The sequence below is a fragment of the Podarcis vaucheri genome, assembly GCF_965113315.1.
Source record: "Podarcis vaucheri genome assembly, chromosome: 5".
NCBI lineage: Eukaryota > Metazoa > Chordata > Lepidosauria > Squamata > Lacertidae > Podarcis > Podarcis vaucheri.
In genome coordinates, this window is record NC_138763.1 from 76,369,192 (window position 1) to 76,392,667 (window position 23,476).

At 43.5% G+C, this 23,476-nt stretch overlaps 1 protein-coding gene across 2 annotated transcripts in view; it reads right to left on the reverse strand.

Annotated features, from left to right (window-relative positions):
* The window catches only part of ARID5B (AT-rich interaction domain 5B), a 192,786-nt gene extending 171,018 nt beyond the window's left edge, over positions 1-21,768 (reverse strand). The window contains exons 1-2 of one of the 2 annotated variants that reach the window (XM_082222314.1): positions 21,276-21,768; positions 20,571-20,825 (exon numbers count right to left, since the gene is read on the reverse strand). In XM_082222314.1, the coding sequence (XP_082078440.1) occupies positions 20,571-20,825; positions 21,276-21,296 (276 nt within the window). In that variant the 5' untranslated portion in view covers positions 21,297-21,768. The remainder of the gene's footprint in view (positions 1-20,570; positions 20,826-21,275) is intronic. The other variant, XM_082222313.1, reaches the window with a different exon arrangement.
* Between the last annotated feature and the right edge of the window lie 1,708 nt (positions 21,769-23,476).

Genomic DNA, 23,476 nt, shown 5'->3' on the forward strand with positions numbered 1-23,476 from the left:
GCAATACAGAATATTCCTGGAGCACTAATCCTTAGCGAGACAACTGCAGAGCTACAACCACACTAGAGTCACCATCTATGAAAACCTTGCAAGGTATGCATTCATGAAGTCCACAAACTTTAAGTATGATGCTGACTGCCCTGACCTAAATGCATGAGTTCATAGACAACCAAGGGTAAAGACACACAGACATTAGCTACAGTATTATGGAAGTCGTTTTTGACTCCCTTCCTGCATTATCTTCCACATGACTGGAAACATATTGAGGGGGAGAGCACAGCCATGCCCACTGGCCCTCTTTTTCATCCCACCCCCCACTTTTCATGCAAGGAATGGGACACAACTTAGAGCTTGTGGGGAAAGGCTCTCTCCCAGTTACCAATGGGAATTTTCATCCCAAGGCTCATAGGGGCCACTTATGGAGTTCTGTCTTTAACTGGTTCCAGTTCAAGAATAAATGCTGATCTGGGGTGCCTATTGGGCGGGGAGGGACAGAACGGTCATCCCCTTTTATTTTAGACCACATGTGAACACCTTTCTCTCTATTATGGGGTAACACCAACAAATGCTATCAAAATAGCATTTTTGCAATTTAATCTTGATTTTGCAATTTAATCTTGATTATATCATGTACCAGGGTTTGCAAGTTGCTTTTCATTTATTTCACCCCCTTCCTTCCCATCAACCCTAAAAAGGAATCCCTTTTGCTTCTGTCTAAGCAGTCTTAAATTTGCACTTGCAGAGGTTTTTAATTCACTTATGACTTGATAGGGAGAAACACCCAATATGAGGAAAGGCAAGCATTTTGTTTCAAATATGTGTTGTAAAGGTAGACAGTTCTCATTAAGGGCTAGGAACCCTTTTTTACTCATCATGTCAACTCCTTGCCTACAGGAGTGACTCAGGTCTCAGTTGGTTAATTAATGGTTTTACATTCCAGCACAAAATGATCCCAGATGGAAAGCTTTGATTAGAATGCACAGAAATATTTATTCTGGTCAGATACATTTCATAAGAACTAGTTTGACTACTGTAGTATCACCAGCGTGGTTTCAGTGAGATTAATAGCCATATATAATGCTAAAAGGCATACTGAACTCTGTAGTGTGCATCCGGGTTGCCTCACAAAACTTTCTGTTCCCTGTACATGTGAGCAGTAGTCAAATCAGAATCCAAGCGTATGTTTCCATGCAGAAACGCAGGAGATTATACACAGAGATCAACAGCAGCTCCCACTGAACTCCCAGTGGGCTGTGTTCACACAGCACATTAAAGCATTGTTAATGCTGTAACTATGGCTTGCTTCAAACAGGCAGAATGCTGGTGTACACTGCTCAAAGGTCCCCCACTTCCCTCCTGGCTATACCGTATGGGAAGCCACAAGCCAAGACTTGTGATTTGTTTCTCCCAGCATCCTGCAGGCAGGAGCCATAGAGGAGTCAAGTGATGACTGTAGGCAATCCTGTGAAGAAGTCTGAAGCAACAGGAGTGTGAACTATCCACAACCATCCCAGAAATTACGGTTGTGCAAGGATTCAAAATTAAAATTAAGGCCTAAGTCTGATTTATTAAGGCCAGAATCTTGACCCCATTTACTTCAATAGAGCTGAGTCAACATGGTTAGGATTGCATGGTAAGACACACAATTGCTATTAATGGATCTCTTTTGCTACCTGTTTCAAATATAGCTTTAAGGCCGCTCCCAAATAGGCAAAGAACCAAATAGACAAGACATTTTAAAAGGCTGATTATTTTTTAAAAAATTGTACCTTCCAAACAGTGGTACTAAATGTCAATGATACTAAAACTGTGGCCTATGGACCAAATAGACAATGGTGTACTCTCAAGCCACCCAAAAAATTACAGGTTATTGTGGGGTGGGGTGGGGATAATGTTTCTTTAAGAATCATTGATCAACACTGAATGAAGACTTTTTCGAGGCAGGTGTACTGAGTGTGCCATGTGAAGGCAAATGGGGAAATGGTGCTCGATAGAATGTAGATGAGGCCTCCATGCATTCTGCATCACTGAGACAATTCTCAGTCGAGAAGATTGAAGATTTGCTGACCTAGATCATCTTTGAGATTACCAAACATATTCCGTAACTTCACGGGTATATCAGAAAAACCAACTTACTTTCTTTTCTTTTCTTTCTTTCTTTCTTTCTTTCTTTTTTGGGGGGGGTGTTCAGAGCATTCCAACCTTACTTTTTTGAGCGAAGTATAATGGAAAATAAATTACAACTGATTGCTCCTTTGCAGCAGCTGAGGTTAGGTTTGCAATTATTCAGCACAGCCAATTACTCTTTGCAAGGAGTTGCCTTTAGCATAAGACATGCTATGACAGGTAAGTGGCTTTGGCGATAGCACACTTCTGAAAGAGATCCCTGTATTGCAGGGACTAAATGACCCTTGTGGTCCCAACTCTACAATTCTATGATTCTATGAATAAGGCACAGTGAAGTGACGGGTCTCCAAAGGGAATGGCTCTTTCTAAACATCCACAAGACTAGGATCTGGTAATGAAACTGGCAACCAATATTTGACTGCAGATGGATGATGATGATGATGGTGGTGATGATAGAACCTTTAAGACATTTGGTCCTGGATCCTGACCAATCTGAATCTACCTCTAGCAACTTGGCAACCCTGTCTTTATATTGCTGCTCCCTTTAAACAAGATGACAGCAAAACAGAGATGTTAATAACCACACACACATGCAGGAACTTGGTATTTATATATGGTGACAGATGACTTACACAAATCTTTAAAAGATTAAAGGAATCGGCTGTATTGCATTGATGTCACCTGTAATTATATCTCTACATAGACGTGAAGAACCACCCAGGCTGCATGCTTACTTTATGTATTTAAATACCCAACAACAGTAAATGCAGATTAAGTATTTATTTACCTGCTCACTTTCAAGTTTTTTTTAAAAAAATACTGCCCGTCTATACAAATCAGCACTACCATAGACTAATGTCTCAGAGACTGAGCAGAGAGGCAGCTGAGATCTTATATCTTAGCCAAATCAGTCAACCTTAGGCAAGCCAGTACGGTATTTCATGTCAGCCTCAGTCCTTTCAGCCCCAGACTATCCCTACTCTGCAATATAGGGGTGAGAACACTGGCCCTCCTTCTAAGAGTGTTGTAAAAATCTATCAGTAATCCTTAAGTGCTTTCAACACTCAGAACATACTGTTTTAATCCCTTGCGGCAATACCCCCAGAGCATATGTAGTAAGGTTACCAGACGCCCGTTTCCCAGGGACAGTCCCCGGATTTACAAATCAGTCCCCATACAAAATCCACTGAAGTTGAAAAGTGTCCCCGGATTCACTGAAAAAAATCTGGTAACCTTAATATGTGGGGCACTACCTAGATGAATTTGAGTTACATAGGCTTAAAGGTAAAGGGACCCCTGACCATTAGGTCCAGTTGTGGACGACTCTGGGGTTGCGGCACTCATCTCGCTCTACAGGCCGAGGGAGCCGGCGTACAGCTAGGTGGGCAGGAGCAAGGACTGAGCAACGGGAGCTCACCCCATTGTGGGGATTCGAACTGCCGACCTTCTGACCGGCAAGCCCTAGGCTCTGTGGCTTAGCCCACAGCGCCACCTGCGTCCATACATAGGCTCAGGGGTTTGCATTGGACTGTACCTCTTAAAGCAATTAACTACCATAGAAGGAAAAACCCAATTAGGGTTGCCAACTTTGTTTGCCAGACCTCGCTCCTCTGCTGCTTTTTATAGCAGTTCCACCTGCCAATATTCTAGCCTTCTGTATACAGTATGGAGAAAAGCTTCACCTGCTGTTTCCTGCAGATCAAACTGCAGGTAAAGCTGCAAGAGCAGGACAGGTAACCTTCCCTACCTCCCCCCAACCCCAACCCCCCTGTCATCTGGCAATTCTAATCCTGATAATATTTGCAGCATCCAACTGGCCTCATTTTAACGAAAGCTAGCAACTGTGGTCATGCTGCTTGGGGGGGGATACAAAAAAGAATAAAATTGTCCTGTGAAGTTGAAATGATGTTCTATGAAGAGTCTCTGGCCAACGCTCTCCCCAAGATTCATTATTAAGCTGCAAATTTTATGTCACTGTTGTCTAAGCAACCACCGGCACCGTCTTCCAAAAGTGAAGAAATTGAGATTGCCTGACTCAGCAGATGGCTGGGGTGCACGTCCCCAAGAAAAGGAGGGTCAGGTAGTTAAAGCGGGTTTTAAAAGCAGCTTATTATATTTTAAAAGAAAGGGGAATTATGCACTAGGAAAGAAAGCCTGTCTCTTTGCACAGAAAGACTGTAACAGTGTCTTGCCATAACAGGTTATATGCTGCCAATAACATAATATATATGAGAAACAGTGAGGGAAGTGATAAAGAATCGCAGTGGAGACATGGCAACATTTGTGCCTGCTGAGGATGTTTTCTTTCCAAACACCTCCAAGGGTCATTTAAGGAATTTTGGAGCTTGGGAATAATTTGAACAATGGTTTGGTATTCCACTGGGGAAACCCAGCCAGATGGGCGGGGTATAAATAAGAAATTATTATTATTAAAATTATAATAGTAATATCTAAAGAGACATGGCAGAAAACCTCTGGCTGATGACAACAGGTGATGCTGGCTGCTATTTATCTGACAGTATAATACAGTATAATAATTTGCATTAGACAAGTCTCTTCAGTTTCCCCCCACCCCCATTCTTTTGCGGTAATCAGGATAAACTTTTCCACACAAGATAGCAAGGGTGGCAGATTTTATAATCGAGTGCATTGCTGCTAACACACCTGTTCCCACACAGGAATAAAAAAACCTAATTGCAGTATGAATTCAGATGTTTACTCAGAAGTATGTATGTGATTTGTTCCTAAGTGGACACAGGACTGGCTCTCACAAAGGGGCATACTTCTGAATAAACATGCTCCTAGCTTATTACCGGTTAACATTGCAGAGAAAATAAACAACAACAACAGGATTTATACACCACACCTTCTTCCGGGGGGGGGGGGGGCAAACACATCAATACGAATACAATTAAAACTTCTAAAAATAAGAATTGGCTCTCAAACCAGTAATTTTGGGGTGACAGAGCTTTCAGCCAGCATATGCTTTGGTAAAAAGGAATGTTTTGAAATTCCTCCTTAAAGTTAATAGTGGAGGGAGGCCAATTCACCTCTCAAGGCAGGGAATACCCCAATGGGGGAACACCACTGAAAAGGGTCTGTCACAGGTCCCCACCAACCGGGCAACCCCCAGAGGTGGCAGCACCAACAGGACCTCCTTTGTGGCTCGTAAGGCCCAAGATAGTGGATACTGAGGCAGGCACTCTTTTAGAGCCTTGGATCCCAAGCCATTTAGGGCCTTGTGGGCTAATACTACTAGAAAGCCCCTCCAGACTGGCATTTTATTGCTGGTATAGTCTGCATCATGTTCTTGACACAAGAGAGCACCGGTGCTGGATTTAATCCGCTTTCATTTGTTCTGAGGTGCTTCCTCTACGTGACCGTGTTATTGCTGTCCTCGGGAGTTATCACGCAAAAAAAGTGGAACAAAAACAAACCAGAACCTTTGCGATATTAAAAAGCCGCTGGGTTTCAGATTCGGACCTAAGGCTAGGCTGTGGCAAAGTAGACGCTGAATTTTTGGGCTCTAAACTAATGGAAACTTGGGACTCACATGGTGGGTACATCAAGCACATGACAAGGAATATGAGAAGTGATTCTCATGCCATCAGTACTCATTTTAAAAATAAAACAAACAAACTTTTTTTAAAAAACCAGTTTCTCTCTAGTGTCACCACAGCCCCTGGAACATCTGGTTCGACAGTAAGACTACAAAGGCCCACCAAGGGAACATGTTCTTGCCAGAAACCCTTTAGTACACCCCAAATTGGTCGCAAGTTAGTTACTTACTTGCTTGTTTGTTAAACTATCCAACATGTATCTATTTGTGGCCTGAGAGAAATACAAGTAACAAAGACAGGATCTATTTCTGCCGCAAAATTATGCAGAAAAGAGGTGCTAAGAGTCCTTCAGTGTTAGAATAGGCCACTTCAGATTACAGTGGAAGCAAACAGAATTGTTAATGGTTCCCTATGTTAAAAAAAATAAAAATAAAAAACCTACTCTGCAAATAGAAAACTAGCCCACCAGAATAGGTTGGGCTGAGTTTGGTACTGTTTGTTGCCGATTTTAACATAGGGCTCATTAAAAAAATGTTCTACACTGAGATAGTACAGTCCAATGTATGGCCTCATGATTCTACCACCTCACTTGGCTGCATGTGAGGCCTAGGCCTCAAAAATGTACATTTCACAAATGTAATGAAATCTCTCTCACACAAAACTCTACATCTTTTTAATCGCATCCCTCCGGCACCTCTCAGGTTTCAGTGCCTTGAACTCTAGAGAGCATTTGAGCAAACTACTTTTCAGTCTAAGCAACTACACTGGTGGCTTCCCAGAAAGATGTTTAGAGGGGAAGACCCACACGTTCCTTGTTACAGTGACAAGCCAGGCCATTATGGCAGAACGTATATACACGCACACATCTATATTCAGTGCTTTTTTCCCTAAAATATGTTTAAGGGAACTCTCATTTTCCTACTCATATTCAAATACTGCCCCTCAATGAGGCCAAACTTAGATTTACAAAATGTTTACGGGTATACGTACCCCTGAGCCCCCCCCCCTGAAAAAAGCAGTGTGTGTGTGTGTGTGTGTGTGTGTGTGTGTAATCCTTTCCTTCCTTAGCTTAGTGAAATAGGTCTGAAACAGACTAAAATGATTCCAAAGAGGCACACTTTATTGCACACACATCATTGGTAGGGGAGAAGAGTTAACTTCTGAGCAAGGCAAGATGTCATTCCCGCCTGAAGAATGCTATGCAGCTCAAAAGCTTGCTACTGTGTGTTATGCAACATTGGTGGTTCAATAGAAAGGATCACCTGAACCATATGTAATCTAGTCTAATCTGTTAAAAGGTGACTGACACTCCTTCCTCTTTCAGAATATGCATGATAAAGGAAGCAGGCAATTTGTTTTACACAAGAGTTATTCCCCGTAACCTACAAAGGACTCAATGTCTATAAATGGGTGTTGTCATGCTGTAGTAATATTTTTTTTTGGGGGGGAGGCATAGGAAACATAGCTAAGCTTTTTATCTGCCTGGTATCACTGGGTGCTACTAGAGTGTATTGTTCAAGTATAAGGCAATGCCCCCAGTTCAAACCTCAGCAAGAAACTCACTGTCTCTCAGACTGCACCTATTGACTTTGCCTATAGAAATGACTGAAACCTACTCCTTCGTCAGCATATAGCCCCACTCTAGGGTCTACCTCTTGGACACACTAGTGTGTGACCAAAAGATGGGACCCAGGAACTGCCTGTTACATACCATATAACAGTATACAGTGGTACCTCGGGTTAAGTACTTAATTTATTCCGAAGCTCCGTTCTGAACCTGGAATTGTTCTTAACCTGAGGTAGCACTTTAGGTAATGGGGCCTCCCACTGCTGCTGCGCCACTGCAGCACGATTTCTGTTCTCATCCTGAAGCAAAGTTCTTAACCTGAGGCAATATTTCTGGGTTAGCGGAGTCTGTAACTTGAAGCGTATGTAACCTGAGGTACCACTGTAATAAGCAAAACCTACATATCTTTATACCATTTTCAAAGACTGCCATTGCTAAGCTAAGACTGTATGTATAATTTGAAGGCTGCATTATGACTGGATATTTGGAATTAATCCTCCCTGGGCATTTCAATTATCCCAGCTGAGTAGCAGCTTTTGCCAACAGGAAGGGGCTATCCAGGAGACAACCAAGAGAAGCATGGCATTTTAAAAGCAATAATGCTATGATTGCTGAACCTGAACACATGCAAATTGTAAGTTTAATTAACTGACAATCATCTCCAAGACATAAAGAATTGTCATTTGTAGTTTGACAAAGAAAACTGTGCATATGGCATTCTGGAAGACATACGACAAGCCTTCCATCTGTGGAATATGACTGTGCAACTTACGAGTTGCCAGATACTAATACTCAGCATTTATATCACCCGCTCTGAGTGTTTCATACACTTGGCTTAGCTATAATATCAGAATATATATTGAGCATGCTGGCTGGTGGGTTCTGGTCCATAGCCTATGGACGGCACCACTTTGACTCCCTTTGGTACAAGGTTTCACATGCTCAGAGACGTGTTTAAACCATGGAACAGGTGCATACACGGGCAAAACTAACATGCCACGCACCCTTGTCCTGAGAATATGCTGCTGGGATGCTAGCATTTCACAACTAAAGGTCCCTAGGTGATCTGGGAGCCTTCACTGCTGCAAAAGCCTATACCAGAACAAGAGGCAGATGGAAGGAGCCATGCAATTAAAAGTGTGGTCCCCTAACCAGAGGTGAGTTTAGGACAGCACGACTGGGCGCCGAGCCTAGGGGTTGCCACAGAGTGTTGAAACCATAACATAGTGAATTTAGCAGAATGGAAGGCAAGAAATGGGGAGAAGCCAAATTTTGGCCTCACACAGGGTACAGCTGAAATTTGAAAGACCACTGTCCGCCACTGTCACAACCCTTTTCTTGTTAATGTTGCCGCTTCACAGCTGTGACATCAGAAGTGTCACAGCTTCTGCCTGTAGCAGACAGGTGATTTTAACGTGGAGCTGTCAGGTTCATAGCTCAGTCTCTTACAGTGCCATCCTACGCATGTTTATTCAGAAATAATTGTCACTGTGTTCAATTGGGCTTACTCTCCAGTACATGTGTTAAGTACTGTAGCCACAGCTACTGCATTGTACTAGAAAGCAGTGTTGCAATTTTTCTGGGCTATTAGTAAATCTTGCAGGGTTATAAGGGTCAAGTTTTGAAATATTATACTTTCTAATTTCTGCTGCAACTCCCATAGTGTGTGTTTTCAATTAAGTTTCTATCTGCCACTGCAGACAGAAATTGTGACCAAGGGAGAAAATAAGGTTCAGTCACAATGTTTTCCTATCAGATGGCCTACTGAACTCCAGGAACCATTTAAGTTTAGGCAAGTTGACAAGCAATTTATTGCTCTTTTTGCCTTCTCTGGTTACCCTGAGAAAAGCCTTTTTGTGCAGATTACATACATATTTTTCTTACCAAGCAGTAATATACACTGCGTTAGTCGAATGAAAATTATGCAAGCTGATTTCTTTTTTGGCTTTTGTTTGCATTATGCCCCATTGTGCTGGGAAAAACAATATGTGCTTTAATTAGCAAATATCTGTAAATAATTTACTCACTACTGAGTGCAACAGAACAATGGGGGCAGTTTTCACATACATCTACTGAGTCTGTACACTGGGTTTCTTGCCATAATCTTCTATTGTTTGATATCTCTATCAATCAGTACATCATTCACAGCCAACATTAAAATGTGCAGAAAGAATCCAAGGCTCACAGCGTCACAATAGCAGCTCCAAGGCAAACAGTGCCCACTCTTTTTTTAAAAAAGAAAAGAAAATCTATAGCTTTTGCATGTAAAAGAATATATGTGTGCATACGCATGCACACACACACACACACACACATCAGAATCTTCTTCCAAAGGAAAACAAGAAAATGCCTTGAACTTTCAGACGCACTAATTAAAATTTGTCCTGTTGCCCCAGTCAATCAATCAACTGATTGATTAATCTATGACAGCCTTCCCCAACCAAATATCCTCCAGATATTTTGGACTATAAACATTTGTCAGTCTCAGCCAATGGTCCGGGATGACGGGCGTTGTAGTCTAAAACAGCTGGAGGACACCAGGTCGAAGAAACCTGGGTTAAAACTGGCAAATCCCTAACAGTTATAATACTTAGCATTTTTGTAGCACTTCATAGCAGCAAACCACTTCACATGTGTTATGGCCAGCATTATCATCTCAATTTTTGCATTTGTGATAGCTTCCTTAAGGCGACCTTGTGAATTCATGGTAGAGATAACACTGGAATGAGGAACTTCCTGGCTGGAAGCTCAGTCTCTTACGGCGGCAGCAACGTTTATTTGTGTCTACTACCTTCACGTATAAAATATGGGGCAACGTGCTCTAATTTTTACGAGAGACATGCATGGGTGATGTAGAGAGATGTAAGTACATGCCAATCTGTATGTTACCTCCTTTTATGAGTTACTGAACCATTCGAGAACAGAATTAGGACATCAAAATTCTGTCAAGATAATATTATTGGACCAAGATGCAATGTCATTACACTAAGTTCTGCAATTATGACAGTCTTGCCTTTAGGGGGACATTTGTGTGTGCTAGGGAGTAGGGATGTTAACAAAGGTGTGTTTAGAAATCCGAGTAATTAATCACCTCCATGCCTTTGTGCCACCTTCCCATGGTAAATACCATCTTTATTAAAGGTCTCTGTTTTCCTTTCCCACTCCTGCCCGCCACTATTTTCAAAATGCAAAAAGCTCTATCACGTTCCACATGTGACAAGCACCTGTGCAAAGCCACCTGAGCCTACGACAGACTTGCAGATATATCTGAATAAAGATCCAATATCAAAGGGACTACTTCATTCAAACCTCCACAGTTTGTATTTTATGAGTGCATTCCTATGAGCATATTGCTTATTTTGCATTATTTGTTGTTGTTTTTCAAAGAAAGAGAGGTCTCTTTATGTCAGCTGTCCCTTTCTTAGGATTCAGCAGAGCCATTCCAGCATTGATGGGTTTTCTGTGTTGACTCAGCAGTTTGTTAATTGGCGTATTTCGCCCTCCCCTCCCCAAAAAAGTAGTTATTACTTTACAAATGAGAGGACGAAAAAGGGAGGAATTTATATTACTCTCAGAAATCCCAATTATTTAAGATGCCAAAATAATTTTAAAGTGTGTATTTTTCCCCACTCCCTTCTCCCAGCTTATTAACACCTTTTTATATCTCCTTACAGGTGCAGGGAATCTGAGCACTCTTTTGCCTAGCATGGCCATGCCCCATCACTCCAGGAACTTTACTCCACAGTCTGGCTCACTGCCAACATCAGAGCTTGGCTGGGAAATTGCCTGAAGTAACAGAGCACAGGGAGGTGAGGTGAGGGGGGTGGCTCTGTTCATAGGTATATAGGAAGAGGCCTTATACCAAATCACATCCTTGGTCCATCTACCCCGGTATCGCCTCTCCTTTTCATGGGTAATTGTTTAGAGCAGTGGTTCCCAATTAGCTAAGTATTGTGGGGCCCCTGTTTTTCAAAAGCCAAGCTACGGACACCCCTAGTTTTGAAAATGTTTATAAGTTTTCATTATGTGAATAGGGCCGTGGAACCCTGAGTGGGTTATGTGGACCCCCCTGGAGCCCCCAGACCACCAACTGGAAGCCAGTGGTCTAGAGCAGTGTTTCTCAGCCTTGGGTCCTCAGCTGTTGTTGGGACTACAACTCCCATCATCCCTTGATAGCAGGACCAGTGGTCAGGGATGATGGGAGTTGTAGTGGTTGTCAAACTTTTTCCTCTGGACTACATTTTCAGAATAAAAAATTGCTCATGCCACCCCAATTTTATTAATTTATAAGAAACACACTGGAAAACAAACAGAAACAACTCCTAGCAGTGCTTGATTTATAACAGAACACAACTACTTTATAATAAGATCATGGGGCATGATCATGAAAGTATACAACAATGCAGCTACAGAAGAACATGAATCATCCCCAAAATATAATTCTAAACGAGCCTCTTACATATGTACCTTAGGAACGTAAACCAACTTAATAAGAGGTATGGGCTTGCTTTAGCCGGGTAATCCCATTTATATTAGGTCTAATTTGAGACTAACAAACTCTCATCTCCTCATTAACACAAAGAAACCTTTATCTTTTCTGTCGTTTCACATTTGTCAGAGTTGAAAAATCCCCGCTCACAAGAATATGTCGTGCAGAACTGCAGAAGAACAGCCAATGCTATACTCTGTTCGAACAGCAATTCTGGATCACAACTAGGATTGTCCTCAGTATCACTTGATGCTCTTGGTCTCATTTAAAAAAATGTCTCTATCCGTATTCTGCAAATAAAATAAATAAATAATATGCTCTACTACACTGAAATGTTCAAATGTTTCTTTGATTGTCCTTGAATCTTGGTGCCACATTTGCCATCCTCTCCTGCCACACCAGTGTGGCACATCACACCCTTGGAGAACCGCTGCTCTCGGATTTCAGAGAGCAGCTTTTCATTGCCCCCTCCCAGAAAACATGTTGGCTACAGCCCTATTTCCACATGCTAAGTTAGCATTACTGGTCCAACACTGGAGTCACTGCCAGCATCCTCTTGAGCTACTGACAACATTGCAATGATGAAGTAGGAAATGCCACTTGTACTACTAATCAAACATACGCCAGTCTCTGTAGAGCTAAAGCCCGATTGGGTTTAGTGGGACACACACACACACACAAATATACAGGATACAAAGAAAAGGCATTTAAATCAAGCATTTAAGGTTGCTCTAAGAGTTTTGGGCATTGTGTCAAATTCTGATGAATGCCCCAACAAGCACTTTCAGGGTTCGATTTCTCCAGAACTCTTACCTGTGAACAACCATTGCTCCCCTTAGGAAGAGTAAATACCCTAAATTAAGACACCTAAGAGGCTGAACCAGAATATGCTTTCTCCTTCCTAAGCATTTTGCACATGTGTTAATATTAGGAATCACAAAATCTATACGCGCTTCAGCCTCCTGAGCAATTCAGTAAGTATGATTAAGGGATAAAGTAGCACAGGAACAAACACACACACACACAGCCAATTTATCTCACTTGTGCTTAGGAATATACTACTGTGTAACTAAGCAACTAAAAATAAAGTATAGCCTAATTAATTCGCCCCTATGCTTATTTAAAACACTCAATTAGAACTTTTTTAAAAAAGAAAAAAAAAGAAAGAAACCCATCTTGCTCAGTATCTTAATATGCTTGAGGGTGTAGCATGTAAAAGCTTTTTATTCTCCAAAGACAAGAGTTTAATGTCTGCGTCACTGATAAGATTGGGAACAGCAACTGCAAAAAAAAAAGCCTGGCTGCAATCAGAGGCGTACCTAGGGCTTGGTGAAATTGGCCCCCACCAGGGGTGCAAATAATGCTGCTACTGCTTTTGAATCTCTGTGGCAAGATGGGGAATCACAGAATGGTAGAATTGGAAGGGGGCACAATGGCCATCAAGCCCAACCCCCCCAATATGGTGATATTTTGCCCTTCCTTAGGTTCGAACCCATGACCCTAATATTCAGAGTCTCATGCTCTACCGACTGAGCTATCTCAGGACTAAGCTGCGGCCCTCCAGAGGGTATTGGATTGGACTCCCATCATGGATGACCAACAGCCAGGAAAGATGGGAGTTGGAGTCCAATAACCTCTGGAGAGCCACAGCTTCCCCATCCATGTGCTTGAGGCAAAGCTTCAAGGAGTGATTATGCAATTATCAATTTCAGGAATAGCTCACGATAAATGTCAAACGTGCATCTCTAATGCTGCAATTACAGGTCTGCCTGATTTGTAAATGTGAATTAATTCGAGCATGCACGTATGGGAGATAGATGCTGCATTAGCACGATGCCCTGCCCGTCCCCATCGTGCTTGAATAAGTGGAATATGCATGCCTGAAAGGTGTTGCCATTGCTGATGGAAGCAGATGAGAAAGGACACACCCTTTGGAAGTCTACAGGAGGGCCTCAAATTAAGCCAAGGGTGCAAAAAGTCTAATTACAGTGGTACCTCGGGTTAAGGACATAATTCGTTCCGGAGCTCCGTTCTTAACCTGAAACTGTTCTTAACATGAAGCACTTTAGCTAATGAAGCCTCCCGCTGCCGCCACACCACTGGAGCACGATTTCTGTTCTCATCCTGAAGCAAAGTTCTTAACCCGAAGTACTATTTCTGGGTTAGCGGAGTCTGTAACCTGAAGTGTCTGTAACCTGAAGTGTATGTAACCTGAGGTACCACTGTACCTTTTAAAAACTCAAAATTCCCACATGGGGAGAATGGCACAATTTCCCTCTAAACACAGCAAAAAAGTAACTGGGTCTAAGGAAAGTCCATAATACAGTGGTACCTCGGGTTACATACGCTTCAGGTTACAGACTCCGCTAAGCAAGAAATAGTGCTTCAGGTTAAGAACTTTGCTTCAGGATAAGAACAGAAATCGTGTTCCGGCGGCACGGCGGCAGCAGGAGGCCCCATTAGCTAAAGTGGTGCTTCATGTTAAGAACAGTTTCAGGTTAAGAACAGACCTCCGGAACGAATTAAGTACTTAACCCGAGGTACCACTGTACAGTATCTGGCTATAAATCCAGTAACATTATTTATGGAATGCTTTTGGCAGTTCAAAGCATTTCAGCCCAGAAGACTCATCATCTCAGTAATTCCTACAACCAGCTTGTAAAGTTTGTCAGAATTCTTACTTCAAATTGCAGATTGCCAGAAGGGCTGAAATTTCTGGACGACACCCAGAGGGTTTTGTTTTGTTTTTTAGCTCCTACTCATAGCTGCAACCCTACACCAGCTCTCACCTAGCCTAGTGTTCACTATCCAGACCAGTAGCTGCTCTCCCACATCTCAGCTGGATGTCATTCCTAGCTCTGCTTTGAGAGATGCCAGAAATTAAACCTGGGACTGAAGGTATGCACTCTGCAAACTGAATGACCTATGAGTCATATCACACACACACACACACACACACACACACACACACACACACACACGGCTGTAACAAAATGCACATGTAAACAACAGATTTGAGGCTGCCATTCAACATATAACTGGGACTAAGTCCAGTTGGAACTGAATAGGAATTACTTCTGAGCAGACATTAATAGGATTCTGCTGTTGGACCACCATTTTTACTCTAAAATCATTCGACAGACCATACCATCTGTGGCGAGCTCATCCTCTGCAAGAAATGGGTCTTATTCCGTCATGATGAACTCGATGTACAATTCCCTTCCAAATCCACTCCACTTTCAGTGCAATCCTATACATGTCTACTCAGAAGTAAACCCCCTTGAGTTCAGTGGCACTTACTCCACTTACTTCAGGACTACGACCTGAAGTCTATCAGTAAAAGATAAAATGGGGGGAAAGTTGAGCTCCAGGAATAAGCTACTGTTACCCGTTGTTGGTATTCATAAGATGCATAACTAAGGCTGCAATTCCATATCATTTTACTGAATCCCATTGAATTCAGTGGGGCTTACTTCGGAGTAGGGTTGTGCTGTTCAGCCAGTAAAACTGTAGTCCTGCTGATGTGAAGTTGAAATAGTGTTGCTTTTCTTAATGATTTGCTTAAGTGAATTTGTGGAATTACATTACATATCAGCTGGGCATGAAGCAATACTTAAAAGTTAGTCTCAAAATGCAAATATTAACTCAAAGCAATTCCTGAGAAGCTAGGCAAGTCAGGTATCAAGATCACAGAGATAAAAATGTCTAGAATTAAACTGCAATCCTTGGCATACTTAGCTGCGAGTAAGCTTCGCTGAATGCAATGGGGCTTACTTTTGAGCAAATATCCACAGGATAGTGCTGCTAGGCTGCCACACACATGTGACATGTAGCTAGGCCCTTTCCACTCTCATACCTTAAAGTTTAGTATATTTTTGCTAGACCCGAGCCTTTTCTAGCTTTGCAAGTTAAATTGGTTACCTATAAACGCAGAGGGGATGAGAGGGATTGCACAATAGGAGTTGCCGGTGTTTGCACCCGACTCTGACCAAATCAAACCAAACACACAGCGGTCCATTGAAACATGTCATCAAAAGCATCGTACTAAGGCTACAAGGCTACACGCAATTATCTGGGAACAGGCCACATTGTACACACTGGAAACTTACATCTGAGTAAATATGCACAGGATCGGGGTACAAGCCTATGTGTAGAGTACACACTACGATTTCTGTCCTACTGAACTTAGGGGAATTTACTTCTCAGTAAACAAGCATGTGATCTGGCTGTCAGGGGGGCAGTTCACACAGCATGCCATTTCCTACCCAAACCCCACTGCAGTTTTGTCCTGTACGGTAAAAAAAAAAAGTACACATCTATTTCACCATGCACACACATCGCAGAACAGAAAAACCACGTGCCTTTCACAACCCACATGTGAGATTGACAGACACTGTTCTCTTCAGAACTGCTTTTTGTAAATGAATAGCACAAAGTAGTCCGGATACACACACACACTTTGCAACCTCATCCTATAAAACAGATGTAGCTTGGATATTACCAATCTGATAAATTTATAAATAACCACTTGCAGTTCTCATCAGGCATGCAATACACATGCATGCACACACGTGACTATCATTCAGTCTCCAAAGAGCTGTGATAAGATCCAGTGCTCTGCTAAACATTGGTTTTGCTCAGAGCAAGTGCCTCTGTTGACCTTTGACCTCACAAAAAACCCGCTGACACCATAGATTTACAATCCACATAATGAAAAGCGGGGGGCGGGGGCGGGGGGCTCAACCACATTTTATCTACTGTGCTTAACATATAATTATATTTTGCCACACAGTTCTTTCCCTAAGCCCTGTCTGTTGCTTTCTCTCTAAATTATACCAAGCGCAATTCTTCCATGTCCAGGACACAGACGTACAAAGGGTTACATGAGACTTTGTTAAAAACGGCCTCATCTCTCAGCTTCAGAAATAGCTGTTGATGTCATTTACATAAAAGAATTATTACTGTGGTTAAGTTACTTGAAATAACTGCTCTCTGTACCGAGAAAGAATGCTGAAATGTTTCCCTTAAGAAAGAAACTGCCAATCAGCAAGCTTTCCCCCCCTTTTTCGTAGTTGTCTCTGCTGAACATTCACGAACGGAATTTTATCATCTAAAACAATTTAAAATAAATGATTTTTTTAAATAAAAAAAATCATTTTGGTGTCTATAAACAAGTTAATAGAGTAAGTGAAAACAAAGTACAGTTCTTAATGGGAGTGTTATGTTGCCCTCTCTAGGCCTTGGCTCTAAGTACACGTTTCTATAGGCTTCTTGCCAAACAAGTATCAGTGTGTGCAGTTGCTGTTTCTGCTGCTGCTGCTGCTGCTGCTGCTACTCTGCTAATGAATGACTAACTGAGGCCAGCGGGGAAAAATTACATCACTGGGGTGTAAAACAGAACCACATCAGGAAAATTTTCTATACCTGCTTCGCATACAAGTCGTAAGCATTCCATGCGAGGCATTTGCATGCATCATCTCAAGGTGTGTTATTATCTCCATAAAAAATGATTTTCTCATACGGCTGAATAATTCAGAGACGCCTCAGTCAAGGGCCCCTAATGAAATATACCCGGTATAATCATACAGCTAATTGCTAGCAGTTTGCATTTACTTTTAAAAACAAAAAACAAAAAACACCAACTGAAATCATGCATAATATTAGGAACGCAGATGCAGATGAGAATCCCTGAATCAAAAGAACACTCTGGCTTGTAATGGTCGGATTAATTTCCTCTGATGTTCATACCACAGTAACATGAGATGGTCATTAAGGCATATTAAAATGATTTGTGGCCCATCCCCCACCCTTCCCAAACCCTTCCATATATACTCGTGTGTGTGTGTGTTCACTGTACAAGATCTCAAAATACATTTTTTAATCCTTTCAGTCACACAGCCCTGTTATACACACATTTACACTTCTCAATACTGCTTACTCCTAAGTATGTCTGCCTAGGAGTGTGCCCCTATTATCCTTTGGAAAGTTACTGGTCTAGACTACATTTCTCAAGTTATGTGTTGAAAAGGACAGTCTTACTGAGTTGACTCCAGACTCAGTTTGGCTTAGACTCACTGGAAACAATGGGACACACAATTTCTCATGAGTCACTTAACCCCCATTGTACTGTAAGCATGACTAAGTCCCAACATGGTTTACTCAGAAGTAAGTCCTACTGAATTCAATGGAACTTAACCCCAAGTAAGTGGGGTTAGGGCTGCAGCCTACACCTGGATTCAGCCCACTGAAAAAAGGGGGTTATTCAGCAATTCATAAAGAACAGCCTGTAGTCGAAATTGTGCTTGTGCCCAACTGAACCCAGATGGATTAATTTCTGAGAATATGTGCAGAATTGCCCTGCAGTTCCTCACTGAACCAAGTGGCACTTACTTCGGAATCAGGCCAGCACTCAAATGCCTGTGTATAAATATTTCTAAGTTTTCAATAGATGTGTTAAATTTAAAACAATTCAATAACATTTCCAATGGTTTCCTGTCTGGTTTAGTGGCCTATTATTCTTGTAGTCTTTTCAAGGAGAAGCGGGGAGGGTGAGAGAGAGAGAGAGAGAGAGAGAGAGAGGATATTTAATCCTTCCCCTTTCCAGATCACAGACCATGTTGAAGTAATAAATTTGAAAAGCAAATAATAAGTACTAGTGAAAAGAGGAGGGGGGGGAAGGAGAGACAGCTGCAGGGGAAAGTTGAAGGGTGGGGGGAAGCCATGAGATGTCTGCAAAGGGGGGCCAACCTGGACAGGGTTTCTGGAGTCCTAACCATTCTTGCCCCTCCAACAACTTTTCCATATTCCAAAATGTCAATTCAAGAAAGGGCGTGGGGGGGGGGAGAGAGGGTGCCGATCAATCAAAAACTGCACATTTAGAGTACAGGACTAAAGCACTCTGTAGGCTGGGGGGGGGGATGTTAAATGGTCATAACGTGGCTCCTCACACAAGAAATTAAAGAAGGCATAATCCAAAAGGAGTCTTGATCGCGGAGCTGCTATGGGGGAGAGAGGAGAGGCAGTAAGGGGGGGGGGAGTGGAACTACAATTAACTCCATCAGACTATCGATTGTTGAAGGAACTGGCAGCTCTGCTTGTAAAGGAGGGCGGCGGCGGCGGCGACGTGGGTGGGGGGGGGTCAGCATCGTGGACGTGAGGCAAGAGCTGCAAGCAAGCAGGCCGGCTCGGCCGGTTGTTGCCCCTCACCCCCCCCCCGCGCCTGCAAGGAGCCTCACATCTGGCTATTGTTATTATTCTGATGATGATGCGCCTTTGCAAATGCTCCCACCTCTCTCTCTCTCTCTCCGCATAAACACAGCGCCGCTCTTCGCCGGCCCTTAAAATAGTTCCTCCTCAGGAACACAGCGCAGAGTCAGCTGACTCGAGTAGCCAGCGGAATTGCGGGCATACATGAAATTACAGATCTGGAAGAATACAGTGTGAATGCGAGCCAGCAGCGCCGCCGCCTCCCTCCCTCCCTCCCTCCCTCTCCCGATCCGCCTCCCGCAGGCGATCGGAACGTCTCCACTCCCCCCCCCCCGTCTCCGTTTTCCCTTTCGGACTGCACCCGGGCACTTTCTCGGGTCTCAAAGTTTATTGGCTGCAGCCTGACAAGGTAGTCCACACGCGCAAAACCAAAGCCGGTCCCCGAAACACACACACCTCTGCTTACTTGAAAGTAAGTCCGCGATCTTGCACCCAAGCTAGTCTGGGGGAGGGGGCTGCAAACCCCCCACCCACCCAAGGATGCCTGATCGCGGCGTGGTTTGCTTGGAAGCAAGTCCCGCGCAACCCCAGTTTACTCGGAAGTAAGTTCAACTGTGTTCAATGGGGCTTCTAAGGAAACGTGCATGGGGATCTCAGCCTTACGAGAGAAGCCTCATTCACACATCTGTACTCTCCCCCCCACACACACCGTACTCCTACCCCGCGCCACGCTTTTTCTGGAAAATGTCCACTTTTTATAGTAATTGTGTTAAGCCAGTACATTGAGGCAGGAATAATAACAATCATGACCGGGGAAAGCAAAGCGAGGCTCGCTGTTAATGCTTAACGTGTTTGTGCTGGTTACTGCACACCGGAGCGCTTTGAAATCCGCCCAGGCAGCTCTGCAAGTTATTTGAATGTATTATTTCCAGTACCTGTCATTTATCACTTTATTCAACACGTCTTTGCCAGCGAAATCGCTTTTGATCTCACTCGCTGCCTCCATTTCGTAATTTCCGCCTTCTTTCCAACATATCAAAAATACTTGAAGACCAAAAAACACACACCAAACCCACACATACACACCCTAAAAAAAGAAGAAGGGGGGGGAGGAGGAACGAAACCCTTCCGAGGTGTACAATGTTTAAATTCACTTTGCGGGGGGGGAGGTGTAGACACCCCCAAATACAAGCAACGAAGGGGAATCAGCAAGCATGTGACGAGGACGCTTCGACAGCAGCGTTAGAGGAAGGGGGGAGAGGAGGAGGAGGAGGTGATGTAAGTAAAGATCACCTTCAACACAGAGGCAACCAAGTTATTGGGCTGCTTGCTTTAAAATATGAACATTCTGCGCAGTCCTCCTTTCTACAGATGACAGGCAAAGTCTGGCAGCAGCCACCCGCTGCAGCCCTTCCTTAATGGCACAAGCCCTTAAAAAAAACCCAGAAGCTCACGTTGCCGGCAGAAAGGAACATTTCAACCCTGTCCTTTAATAAACATTACAAGCAAAGGAGGGGGAGGCGGAAAAGAGAACACAGAGAGAGAGACACACACACAATGACACAGGCACACACACACACACACACACACCGAGAGAGAGAGAGAAACGTATGTTTACTACCTCGCCATGGTCACTGTTTCTGCCTTGGGGAGTATCTTCTGGTAGAAAATAAAGTTTGGAGCTGGATAAAAGTTGCCTGGAACTCCTTTCTTCCCACAGCAGCTGTAGCTCCGCTATGCAAATCGGATCCTCTGGCTTACATCTTACAAAGAAAAAATCGCCAAGGGACAAAATTCTTGGTCTGCCTTCAAGGTAGAACTGAAAAGCCTTGTAGAAAATGTACGGTCCGTGTAAACCACACGGAGATCCGACCCACTGGAAGGAATAAACAAGGGGTGGAGGAGGATCGGGGGGGGGGAGGAGAGAGAAAAATAATAATAATCAGCAATTGCAGATCAATTCATTTAAAACACACACACACACACAGCCAGTTCTGATCAGAACATACTGGAGAAAGACATTCATAAATCAAACACATGCTAAGAAATAATATCACAACCTCTAAGATGAGGAGGGGATTTGTTGAGGAGTCAGGCTGGTTTTCCTCCGAAGGGGGCAAAAAATCCGATCACAGTCACCATTATAATAATCTGTGTGTCTCAGTCTATATGATCAGCAAAGGCTTTTTTTTTAAAGAGGGGGTGGAATAGTAATTACAGGGGGAAAGTTCTTGGAAAGTTTGGGGGAGGTGAAGGTGGGTGTCTAGGGGATCCGGGGTGCCGGGATCTGGGGTGTAGAGGCGAAGAAGAGAGGAGAACCGAATACCTGAACTGAATTGGGCTCCATCTCGACGTTCTGAATTGATTGAACTCAACATTCTCTCCAAACTTGTTGGCTTGAATGGATTGCATCAGGTCCTGGCAGGGAAAAGCGATCTCTCGCAGCAGCCGGCTCCGAGCCTCAATATAAAACGCAAACCTTACACCCCCGGTTCGCCCAAAATATCCAAAAATCCCGCCGAGAGATGGTCACGACCCCCAATTTCCAAACCACGTAGAAAACAAGGGGCTTATAGCCCGGCTGCTACCGATCTGCACAGGTAATACGGGTCAATGCATAACCCAACCGCAGCTCAGAAGCCAATGGGTCCAGGCAAATTCGGGGTCTCGGGCGCTTTTAAAAATCTTGCAGTGCCCGAATCTCTGCAGAAACAGGATCGTATTCCCCCGGAGCCCCCGAAGTGCCAGACAAAAGGATCGTTCCATTTTTGCCGGGCGGAAAGGCGGTCTAGCTGAGCTGCTCATCTGACAGGACCTGCTTGTATATGTCTAATATAAAGAACATTTCCTGCAGAGAGTCAGAGGCGCTGTTCTTCTTTCTAATTCTCTTTAACAGATTTGCTTTTATTAGACATGTAGATTTGTTTGATAGTTAGATTACGTTCCCGTACTGCCATATTCCCCCCACCCCACCCCAAGAAACTCTTGATCGGGTTAGAATAGATGCCTGGTGTAGATGCCTGGTGCCAGTATTTTAACGTGGGGACGGGGGCGAGAGAGCGAGAGCTGGGGGGAGAAAGTGGGTTATCGATTATATAAACATATAAATATTAATGCATTTGTTCTCTTTTGCAAAAGAGAGGGTTTGAAAGGGGGGGAGGAGGAGGAGCGGTGAGCGAAGGCTCCCAGAAGCACCCCCGATCACGGGATCTTGCGAGCAATATTGAGCAGGCAGCGAGCTATGATTGCATTTATTAAGAGGACAGAACAATAAACGCGGCATGATAAATCAATATGTGGGGACCGCTCGGCCCGGGGCTCCGCCTGATCGGCGTGTGTACATTCTTCCGATTTTCGAAGTACACGCACACACTCGCATCCCAGTTACGTGTTTACAATGCAGATCTCGGGCAAGGGCGCGCTCAAATACTAATGTGTTTATATAACCAAGCGATACGGGAATACGGAGTTTTAAAGTGGCAGAGAATGCAGATTCTCTCTCTCTCTCTCTCTCTCTCTCAGTAATAGTTCGAGGGAGAGAAGGAGGGAGGGCCAACCATTTGGAAACTCGTTCCATGTATCCCGAAATTAAAACTAGGAGCCGGGACTCGGGGAGGGAACACAAACATCCATAAGACAATCAGCTGCTTGTAATAGAGGTATTTATTTGCTTGATTGTTCCGGAGCTCTGCAAAGCAGCGTCCCTAAAAGGAAACTTGGGGTGGAACGCGGGATAGAGACCCGGGCTAGCGAATGCAGTCTAATAGCAAAAAATTAAAATAAAAAAAAAACTAAGCAAAAAAACACACACCACCAGCAGCAGCGATCTCTGATTTCCCACCAGCAGCCTATAGAAGGAAGGCGCTCCCCCCCCCACATCGCAGTGTTGATAGAAAATGGTGCATTCCTCTCTCTCTCCAGATTTTACACCGTTGGCACAAAAAAAAAGGAAAAAAAGAAAGGGGGGGGGAGAGAAATAAGCATGATGTACTATACGGGGAAATAAAGGTCTGTACAGTATGACAGTTGTAATCTGATCCGCGATAAAATTACAGGATGTCGAAATGACTGGCAAGCTATTTTTAACGCTTTCGCAACGTTTCACCTCTAAGTCACAGCGCCGGGTTGAAACAGGATTAGTTTAATGAATATTATATTCACGTGGATGAAATTAATACAGTCGAGGTGGGGTGAGGGGGCTCGCGAGATCGTGGGACGTGGATCTTCATTGATTTAAGAGGTTTACGGCAGATTCCTGCCCCCCCTTCCCCTCGCATACTCATTCCAGATCGCAATCCGAATTAGGGTAGTTAACCTTATCTAATCCACCCCCTCTTTTTTTCTTTTTTTTTTTAGGGCAGCAATAGAAAACAAGATCTCTTGCCTGTTCCCATACAGGGGAGGAGATAAAGGAGAGGGAGAGAGCGAGAACATGGCAGAGCTTCAAATTACAATAAGTAATAAAAAGTCCCCTTGCCAAAGAGCGGAGAGCTGTCGAAAACTATTTTAATAATTTAAAGGGCCAGT